Source organism: Prionailurus bengalensis, chromosome B2, assembly GCF_016509475.1.
Source record: "Prionailurus bengalensis isolate Pbe53 chromosome B2, Fcat_Pben_1.1_paternal_pri, whole genome shotgun sequence".
NCBI classification, from domain to species: Eukaryota; Metazoa; Chordata; class Mammalia; order Carnivora; family Felidae; genus Prionailurus; species Prionailurus bengalensis.
In genome coordinates this window covers 16,603,977-16,614,514 of record NC_057349.1, presented here as the reverse complement: position 1 = coordinate 16,614,514, position 10,538 = coordinate 16,603,977, and the positions used below count along the sequence as shown (strand labels likewise).

Below are 10,538 nucleotides of genomic sequence, written 5' to 3'. Positions count from 1 at the left end.
GGTGGGGGGGTGGGGTGGGGGAGCTTGGATCCTGTGACAATGACATCAGCCCTCCTCTGCTCTCCCTGTCTGCTGGGGGGGGGGGGAGGAGGTGGGGACACACAGGCCAGAGCTGAGGTGGGCAAAGCTGGCTTCCGGCTTGATGTCACCTCTCCCCCCCCCCCCCCCGTTCTAGGGGGAGCTGTGCCCTCCCCAGCCCCCCAGGGCTGGGCTGAGGTAAGCCTATGAGGAGGCAGAAGGCCCAGGCAGAGTCCCCTGGGGCCTGGGTGGAGGCCTCTCCGGTGTGGGTGTGGGCGGGAGGGTACCTGCCTCTCCCCCATCTCCAGCTCTGCTGCAGCGTCCCTTTTAGGGGACAGATCTCCTTACAGGCCTGACACGGCTACTGTAACTGTCTCCCCAGCTGTACCTTCCAGGGAGGCCCACACTTCCCATGTGTGCCCAGGTCCACAGCTTTTGTGCTGGGATAAAATCTCCTTTTGGTTCTAGAGGTGAGGGGTGAGCAGGGGGGAGGAGGGAAGGGTTTGACGGGATCCTCCTGGGTATATGTGACTACCCCTCCCTCGTCCACCCTGGGGAGGGGAGGGGATTGGGGTTAAACAGGGTGAGGAACTGGAGGAAGCATCTCTCTGATGGCGTCCCGAAGTGCTAGGTGTAGACACATCTTCCTCCTGGGCAGGGGAGACGCTCCGAACTCAGGGCACGGCAGGAACTTGGGTAGAGCATCGAAACCCTGGGTGCCTCGGTTTACCCACCTGCAAAGCGAGGCTACCTGAGAAAGCCAACGTCTTCCATTTACGGTTTGCTTTGTGTATTGCCAAACTTTCAAGGCCACAGTGGCTGCCCGGTGGGTACTTCAGGGGGCATTTCGAGGGCAAATAGACTTCGCTTGGAAAATGTAACCCATTATTGAAATGTGAGGCATTTGTTATTTGATCTCCATATTCGGCATGGCCGTTTCCTCCTTCCCAAACACCACCCTCATCGCACATTCACCTAACCCCCCTACAAGAATGCCCCTTTGCCCTAAATGAAGAACCCGAGGGGGGTGGGGGGAGAGGACGATCCAGAGAAGATGTCCCCGCGCTGGCAGTAAGTACATATTCCGAGAGGCAGCCCTTTCTATTCCTTGCCACTCCTGAGCGGTCATCTGGGCTGCCTTCCCTCTGTTATCTGGGAGCCAAGGTTTTTACTTTTTGTTCTCAAGAAACATCAGCCCCTGTGGCTCTGCATCGCCCCCTGGCGGTCCTCTCCCGCTATTTCTTAACACCGGTGGGTGCTACCGAACCTGGGGCGTTGGGGGGGAAGCGGAAAGAGGGTGGGGGCACAGAAGAAAGCTTACGGGGGCTTGTACTCCATGCCACCGGGCTGCGTGCCCGCAAGGACTCTAATTGTTTTTTTAACGTCGTTTCCTTGCTGTTCCTCCACGGATCTTTTTCACTGCGCACGCAAAGAACTTCAGCAAAAAAGACTTGGGTGGGGGGGGAGGGGGCCGGGAGTAAGGGACAAATATGTTGATCTGCCACAATAATGTGACCCCCAGTGGTGGGCGGGGGTGGGGGTGGGGTGGGGTGAAGGGGGAGAGCGCTCCCTTGTGTGATCAACACTAAGGAATCAGGCGACATAAAAGGAGAATGCAGGGAACAACAATTAAAAAAAAAAAAACAACCCGCGCACAACAATACAATCTATTTAAACTGTAGCTCATACTTTTCATACCAATGGTATGACTTTTCTGGAGTCCCTCTTCTGATTCTTGAACTCTGGGGCTGGCAGCTCGCAAAGGGGAAGCAGACTCAAGCACTGCACGGGCAGGTTTACCAAAGGTCTCTCTAATGGGTATTTTCTTTTTCTTAGCCCTGCCCCTGAATTGTCAGACGGCGGGCGTCTGCCTCTGAAGTTAGCAGTGATTTCCTTTAGAGCCCGGCCTTATCTCCGGCTGCACGTTGCCTGTTGGTGACTAATAACACAATAACATTGTCTGGGGCTGGAATAAAGTTGGAGCTGTTTACCCCCACTCTATAGGGGTTCAATATAAAAAGCCGGCGGAGAGCTGTCCTAGTCAGACGCGCTTCTGCATCGGCGCTGCGGCGAGCGCGCAGAGGGTCCTCGGTCGCGCTGCCGGGTCCCCCCGCACGCCACCGCCGCGTGCGTCTTCAGACCGCTCCCACTGCCGGCCCTCCTGGCAGAAACTTCTTTTGCTGCCCGTTAAAAGCGCCCTGAGGCTGAAGGATCGCGTTGAGATCTGAATAACCAGAAGCGCTTTGAGGCAACTGAAGCTCTTGTTCTTCGTTTTCCTTCGGGTTTCGTTGGCAGGGGAGGATTTTGATCCGCGCCCCCCCCCCCCTTTTTTTTTTTTAATTTTTTTTTGCACCACAATGGATTATTTCCCCGTGCTTTTCTCTCTGCTGTTTGTGGCTTTCCAAGGAGCTCCAGAAGCAGGTAGGCACGGCGACTTGTAAATCTCTGAATGTTAATGTCTTCTTGTCCACCTTCGTGTTTTTCCTGCTTCTGTTTTCCCGTTCTTTTTATTACCGCAGGTCAGATATCAAGTGCCTGGGAATAACTGCCTAAAGTTACTTCAGTTTTTTTTAGTGGGGGGGGGGGGGGAAATGCCTCTGCTGAAAACAATTGCTCCTATGGCGTTAAAGTAACACACTATTCTTATGTAGTATACTTCCTTGGCTTTTAAAAATACAATTCAAGAAAAGTAAAGACAAGATACAATTTCGCCAAAGGTACATTCGCGGTGTAGGTGTTTGTACAGGTAACAGCACATATAGGAACTTCTGTATTTTATTTCAAGACTGTTTAAATAGCGAGTGAAGGTGTAAAATATTTAAACATTTCAGCTCAGAGCCAAGGAGTTTTATTCCAGTCATTCGAGCAATATATGAGCAGTAAAATCACCTGCCGAACGGTCTGCTGAACAACCCCCCGGGGCAGTTTCAGGGTGAAGCAGATGTTTTCTTTAAAATTTGTCATTATTGACTTTAGGCCTCTTTTGGCAGGTTTTTGGCACCCAAAACAGCGTGAGGTCTATTTTCAGTTGTATTCACCTGTCGTGGGAGGGGATCTAGGATAAAGGCTGGCTGCTTAAGGGTTTAGATAGTCTGTGTGCATCTGCCTGTTTCCCCCTTCTGAGGGTCAATGCCCTTTTGTGTGTGTGTCTTTTCATGACCCTGACTAAAGAGAAAAGATGTCAAGGGAATGAAAATCCTGGAATGTGTCTGATCATTTGAAATGTACAAAATTGGGCAGATAAGCCACATGGCTAACTTGTCAGTGAGAAGAGGCGATTCCTGGGTGGGGAAGGGGGAGCTGGTGAATCCGACACGTGCCATCCTTCTCCCGGGATTCCCAGTTCGAAGCCCACAGAACCCTGATTAGGTCCCCAAGCTGCTGCTCAGTCTCACCCGAGATCAGGGGTTTCCTCAGAGTTTACCACCTGCGATGAATACCGTACAGCTGGTTTCTCTTCTTTCTCTCCACTCACCCCCCGAAAGCTCTTGACCTCCACCTAGTTTTGAGGGCTGCGTATCACCTGGGCTAGTCCCTGCCCTCCACCAGGCGTGAAGTGGTCGGTACTCCCCTCACCTGCATGGGGACGTGGCTCCCAACCGAGGAAGAGGCAGCCGATTTATTCAACTTTAGCTCTTTGGTCATCGGCCAACTTGAAGGCACCGTCCTCCTGAATCCCATGCAGAAGCCACCCAGATTTCCCACCGGCAGCATGTCTGGGCGTTCCTCTGGGGGCTGCTTCATGGGGGCCGGTCCCCTTTTCTGGTGGCTGTTTCCCCTGCACACGTGTCATCTCCCTGAAAGTGGGTAAGCCGGTGGGGGCAAAGATGAAGTCACATAAAGAGCCCTTTCTGCTCTGTGTTTCTTGCCGAAGGCCGGCTGAAGGTGGGCTTTGATCTGCCCGGCTAGATCCCCGGGGAAATGCCCTGCTGACCGGCTTTTTTCTCTCCCCAGCGGTCTTGGGCGCGGAGCTCAGCACTGGCCTGGACAGCGGAGGGGAGAAGCCGGCTCCCAGTGCGCCCTGGCGGCCCCGACGGTCCAAGCGCTGCTCCTGCTCTTCCCTGTTGGATAAGGAGTGTGTCTACTTCTGCCACCTGGACATCATCTGGGTCAACACTCCCGAGTGAGTCTCTAGAGGGCGTCGGAACGCTAGCTATCCCTTACCTCTGGCCGCTCCAGCCTGGAGCCCACTTCCTGCCAGTTGCTTTGCGGGGAGCCCCTGGTCTGGATTCTGAAGGACGTGAAGGTGCCTCGGTGGGTGGGGACAGTGCCCCTCTATTCCTGAGAATTCCCAGGCAGGTTGGTTCTTTGCAACAGCCAGGGAAGGGGGGGGGTCTTCTGAGACCCTGTGGCTCAAACACTCATGACAGGAGAGATGGGAAATGGTGGTGACAAGCAGGTCATTGCCACGCATTTCGGAGGGGGATGTTCTTCTGGTGGGGTCTGACCGGGCTTCGGGAATAAGCTACTGAGGGCATGTGGGTTAGTCTAACCTGTGCTACTCTTGAGGCAGAAAGGGTGGTACAAAGTGATCATCAATCCCTTCCTTTTACCTAGGGAAAAGCAAAAACCCAAGGAGTGAGTCCGTGGCAGGGCTGGACCCGGAAGGTGGATGTCCTGACCCCTCTGTGCTTTCCCTTTAGAAAAGCCTATTTCAAGACAGCAATAGAAACAGGGCCCATAGATTTCTCTTCTGCCTCCAGCTCGAAGAAAACAGTCTCCCATCCCTTCACCCTGGAAACTAGCGCACCCGTCAGAAGCAGCCGTAAACAAAAACACGCCGGGTCCCATTTTGGCGAGGCATGACCAGAGTCCAAACAAAATCAAATCAAACAAAAACCCACGGTGACCCTAATAACTTAAAAGGTGATCCTTCCAAGGGGTGACTTTATCCCTTTTAGGTGAGACTCAAAAGGGACACTTTGGAAATTACTAGAGAGCCTTCTGGCAAACGAGTCCTTCTGCTAGTCACCTGGTGTCACCAATTCCAGGAGATGTGCAAACCTGGGTGCAGCAGTGTGTCCTCCCCGGCCCCCGGCAGGGGGCACTTTTAGCATTATCACGTGACTTGAACTGGAAAGAGATTTTCAAAATCTTGTGAGTCATGGTTTTGCATTGAATTCCGCCCCCCCCCCCCCCCCCCCCCCCCCCCCCCCCCCCCCCCCCCCCCCCCCCCCCCCCCCCAGAGCTGTTAACTAGATGGAAAGTTAGAAAAGTAAAAAGAAAAAAAAAAAAAAAGAAAGAAATAGATACCAAAGCAACAAACAAATAAAACAAAAACAAAAACAAAACAAAACAAAAAACGAAACACCCCAAAGCTGCTTGTGTTGAGCTAGAAGAGAACGTTGTTACAAATTAAAATGGAATTTCATCGAGTTAGATGGTTTTCTCCTGGAGGGGTACGTGCACTCGGGGCCATTGATGGGTGTGGGACCCTGACTACCTTCACACTTGACCTTCCTAAGTTGGGCTATCGGGAGCTGTGTGGTGAGAGCCTTGTGCCCCGCTGCAATGAGTTTGCGCCACAGAATGCGTCGTTTTGAAGACTGTTAATCATGCTAATATCTTGTATTCCTCTTTTTTGATAACAGGCACATCGTCCCGTATGGACTTGGAAGCCCTTCTAGGTCTAAGCGATCCTTAAAGGACTTATTTGCCACGAAGGCGACAGACCACAGGAACAGATGTCAGTGTGCCAGCCAGAAAGACAAGAAGTGCTGGACTTTTTGCCAAGTGGGAAAAGAGCTCAGGTGAGGTAGAAACACCTTTGCTTTCGATCAGTTTTATGGCCTCCCGATCGTCCTGTCGTGATGTTGCTGCCTTTTTGCTTAAGAGAAATTAACAGAGATTTGTGAGGGATGAGAGTCCCATTGCTGAAGTACATTTCCCCATCTGTCTTGTAACAGGGGTCAAGACAGTATGGAGAAGGGCTGGGATGACCAGAAGAAGGGAAAAGACTGTTCTGAGCTTGGAGAAAAGTGTACTCATCACCAGCTGGTGGCGGGAAGAAAAATAAGAAGGTAAGAGACTCGCAAATAGGAGAAGGGCTTGGAAGAAGAGAACACAGATTTTCATAGTCTGTGGATTAAAAAGAGCAGAGGAATCCCTCCCAGATGTTTTTTTGAAGACCTTGAATGCAGACCTTTGCCCGCTACGCACTTTGGTGATCTTAAGCACATGCCGCCCAGTCTGAAGGTAGATTGTCCAAACAGAATACATCTACAGACACCTTTGTCATTTGGTCATAGCTAGTCCTTGCTTTTCTGCATCAGTGTATTTACCGCTTTGCTTGAGAAATTAACAGTCCTTTCAGGGAGAGGGTTTTTGTTTTGGGGTTGTTTGGTTTTTGGTTTTTTTTTGGTTGCTTATTTTATTTTATTTTTAAATCAAAGTGTCCCACATAATTAAGGTTTCGAAAAGTTGTAGCAGTTATTCAAATGGCCCAAGGGAGAATAAAGTCATTAGGTAGGGTTGGTGAGAATTAGAACGAGCTGTGTTGGGGGGTTATTTATTTATTTATTTTTAAACAGGGAAGTGGATTCGGTGGAGAGCCAATGTCTTTCTGAAAAGCTCTCCCATTTTGTAGTAGGTCGTGAGCTGGAGCAGAGAAAGAACGTAGATCAGGCAACACCGTAGGGTTGTGATGGCTCTCGACCTCTTGAGTGATGACCCTTCCATATCCCAGACATGTCAGCGTTCACAAGCTGGAGGGGAGAAACCTGCATTCAGATCTGTCACGTGTTCAACATTTCCCTACCGTGGTCCCCGGGCACTTTTCCTAGAAATCCAGTAGCAGGAGGTTCTATGCTCAAAGTGTTCTGAGCACAGTCCTGACAGCCATGAACTACTTCTGAGGGGTTTACTGCTGGTGTGTGGGACATCCTTAGCTGTCTGTGACTTCTCACTTTGCCATTGTACTTTCCATATTTATAATCTCAGGCCACTGATGCTCCTCCCCCAGATCACAGGGTTAGGTAAACAGACTTGGAAATTATTATTGTTTTTCTATTAGTTTTATTATAGCAACTCATGTCAATGCAATATGTATATACACATATATATATACACACATATATATACACACACATATATATACACATATATGTGTATATATATGTGTGTGTATATATATGTGGTTTTTATTTGCGGTACCATATTTGCTTGGAGCAAAGCTATATTCCACCTCTCTTTTTAAAGTTTCTTTCCCATCAAGTTACCTTTAATTTCTTTACGTGACAAAGCAGATATCCATGATTATTTGAAGCCTACGTTGAGTCAGTTTCTCTGTAGAGTCCCGTGGTGGTCGTAGTTGGGATGGAGCACAGGAGACAAGACAATATCTCTAGCTTACCTTGAACTTGTACTTTAAATTTGTATTTAATGCCCGGTTCCCTTTAGATATGACCGCTGCTCCCTTCCTCTCCCCCCTATTCCAAGCATAAGGGGCAGGCTTTATTTTCACTTGAGGTTAACAAAGGGAAGCATGCTGTTGCGGTCGGCGGCGAAAGTTCAGGCACTGGACTTAGATTCTAATTTTAGATGCCTCTTTTGCCCAGCAACGATTTTTAAGAAAATAACATTTGTTTTCTCTTGTCTTGTTTAATAGGTTGGACGCCATCAGGAACAGCATCAAAACAGCTTTCCGTGTTGCAAAGCTGAAAGCGGAGATCTACAGAGAGAAGAAAGTGACCCACAACCGAACGCACTGATTGATGGCAGGTGGCCGGGGCCTGTCGCATGCCATCTCCTCCCCGGAGGGAACCCTGTGGCTGATTCTGCACTCTCTCCACATGGCTGGGATCAGAGCAAAAGCATCCTCCCTGCTTAGACCGTTTCTTGCTCCAGACTGGCAACGGGCCAGTGTCCTCACTGTAAACATTCCAGGGAAGGTTAAGGAGTCCCCCCAATCTGTCTTCATTTGCTTCCATCAGTGGTGACCGCTTCCGTCTTTCCTCATCTGGGGTGATAGTTGGACCACGCAGAAAGCAGAGAGATACAGTGACTTGTGGATTAGGGTGGCATCCTCCAGAGGGAGGACAGGAGATTCCACACGCGGTGGAATTTCTGAAGAGGGTCCGAAGGGAGTGTTTGTGTCTCACTCAGGCGCCTGGCACGTTTCAGGGAGAAGCTCCAAAGTCCATGCAAAGATTTCCTAAGGAATGCACAAATTGAAAACACACTCGAAGGACACTCAAGTAAAAAAAAAAAAAAAGCAAAAGACTTTTATTATTATTTTTTTAATTCACAGAAATGCAAACTGAAAGACACTGTTACTACTGTAAAATCAGGATGGGTTTGATGAATATGAGTCTACCTCACCTATATTGCACTCTGGCAAGAAGTATTTCCCCACCTTTAATTATTGCCTCCCTTTGCTCTTCCCCCTCCTGCCCTCCCCTCCCCCCAAAGCCCCCGTTGTAAATCTTGGCCTCATAGATGTCTAGTCTAACATGTCAGTAGTAGATGTAACGTTTCATGGTAATCTACTAGCTCTGATCCACAAGAAAAAAGATCATTGAATCAGGAGGTTCCCTTGCCTTGATCTTTGGAAACACAATGGTATAGAATTGTTTATGGAAGACATTGAAAAGTAAACATTTGGTTATGCTTTAAAGCAGTGAAATTATTTTCCTTTATGTAAGTGGCTAATGGAAGAGGTTGGAATAAATTTTGACGTACTTATTTTTTTATAGATATTTATATTCTAACAGTTTATTCCTTATATTTACCATGTTAAATATATGTCTGGGCAGGCCATATTGGTCTATGTATTTTTTTAAGTGTATTTCTGAATGAAATTGAGAAAAATGCTTTGTTTTGCCTGTCAAGGTAATGACTTTAGAAAATAAATATTTTTTTCCCTACTGTACTGATTTTGAGTCATTTCTGAAATTCCCAAGAAGTGGGCCATGATGCTAAGAATTATGAAAGGAAGTGATGGAAAATGGTTTCTTAGGGGCGCCCGGGTGGCTCAGTCGGTTAAGCGGCCAACTTCGGCTCAGGTCATGATCTCGCGGTCTGTGAGTTCGAGCCCCGCGTCGGGCTCTGTGCTGACAGCTCAGAGCCCGGAGCCTGTTTCAGATTCTGTGTCTCCCTCTCTCTGACCCTCCCCCATTCATGCTCTGTCTCTCTCTGTCTCAAAAATAAATAAACGTTAAAAAAATTAAAAAAAAAAAAAAGAAAATGGTTTCTTAGGTAACAATAAGAAGGAAAATAGTCTTGGCTGATTATGAAAGAACTCCATCTGGATCTTCAAAGTTGCCTTCAGATGACATTAAGGTAAAAACAAAACAAAAACCCAGCTTCGATACCTCTGTCTTTCCCTGGATCGCAGCTTTCTGCTTCCCCTCCCCCTGAAAACTCTCCAGGGGCTTACTTCATCCATTAACTTTACTTAGGCGATTAGACAGGATCCAACAGCTCAAGCGGATGGTGTGGTGAGAGGTGCTCTCTCCATATTAACGGGCTGAAGGAGGCAATGGCAAGACGACTCCCAAAAAATGTCACCGAATTATATCCGGTTCCACACCATTCCAGAGATGAAATTCCATTCCGCATTCCAGAGAAATGCTTGGAGGAAGCAGCCTGCCGAGGGCAAGTTATGGGTCCCCTGTAGCATTGTGAATGTTATTTATTTATTTATTTGTTTATTCATTTATCGCTCAGATTAAGAGCTTGGTTATTAAGGAACACTAAGTGCCTTTGCTTGTCCTCAGTAGCCCCGGACTGGACACAAGCCGGTGGAGGAAGAGACACCAAGTGCTGGTTCTGGAACACAGGCACTATTGCACACCCTCCTGGCCTCGCCAAACCATCCGGGAGACTGATATTGCCAATGGCCATTACCAACAGAAGCCCATAAGGGTTTGAGGAGCTTTTGAGACTCTTTACCATCCTTTCCCAATAGCAAGGAATGCCTGGCATTCAACAAATATTAGCTCATGATGATCACTGTTGTCTAAACAAGGACACATTTGAAGGATGTTAAATAACAGCCTTCAGGTGTGCATCGACAATGTCCTAGGCAGAGTTTCTATCTTTATTGACATTGTTTCTCATCTTCCATTCTCTCTCTCTTCTTTTAAGAGACAGTCCAATATCTCAAAATGCGGTTTCTGGAAGTCCATTTAGAACAGATTTCTGTCTATGCACCAAAGGCCAGGCAGAGCTTTGATCTCAGGACTCCAAGGACCAGATATCGCTTTATCTAGCAAACTGTTTCTCAGTGTGTAATTCTTAAGGGAATTGTGGACTTTTGTCCACAATGACAAGGGGCTTGGCTTGAACTTGGTCACTATTTAATCCTGCGCACTCCTTTGGTCCCTCTGCATCGTGGGTTTCCTTCCCTATTAAATGAGCAAGAGGGGAATCTGTCTAAAGGCTCGAAGAAAGAGCCTGCAATGTCATGAAGAAGTTGAGTGGACACGAGACAGTGAAGGTCTGAGCTCGGAGGATGTGGGTCCATTACCTTTAAGAGGGAGTTGAAATGAGAAGAAGCCATGGAGTAATAGAACAACACA

The 10,538-nt window shown here is 48.3% G+C and overlaps 1 protein-coding gene across 1 annotated transcript; it reads left to right on the top strand.

Moving 5' to 3' along the window:
* The first annotated feature begins 1,708 nt into the window (after positions 1 to 1,708).
* On the top strand, positions 1,709 to 8,887 carry EDN1 (endothelin 1). The gene is made up of 5 exons (XM_043590818.1): positions 1,709 to 2,439; positions 3,973 to 4,141; positions 5,610 to 5,768; positions 5,925 to 6,038; positions 7,625 to 8,887. Exons 1-5 carry the CDS (start codon positions 2,376 to 2,378, stop codon positions 7,725 to 7,727), a joined length of 609 nt encoding a protein of 202 aa, XP_043446753.1. The 5' UTR covers positions 1,709 to 2,375; the 3' UTR covers positions 7,728 to 8,887.
* Positions 8,888 to 10,538: the final 1,651 nt, after the last annotated feature.

Coding starts and splice junctions, on each gene's coding strand:
- EDN1 (XM_043590818.1), top strand. CDS start 2,376: ATGGATTATTTCCCCGTGCTTTTCTCTCTGCTGTTTGTGGCTTTCCAA. Junction 2,440..3,972: donor CCAAGGAGCTCCAGAAGCAG/GTAGGCACGGCG, acceptor TTCTCTCCCCAG/CGGTCTTGGGCGCGGAGCTC. Junction 6,039..7,624: donor GCGGGAAGAAAAATAAGAAG/GTAAGAGACTCG, acceptor CTTGTTTAATAG/GTTGGACGCCATCAGGAACA.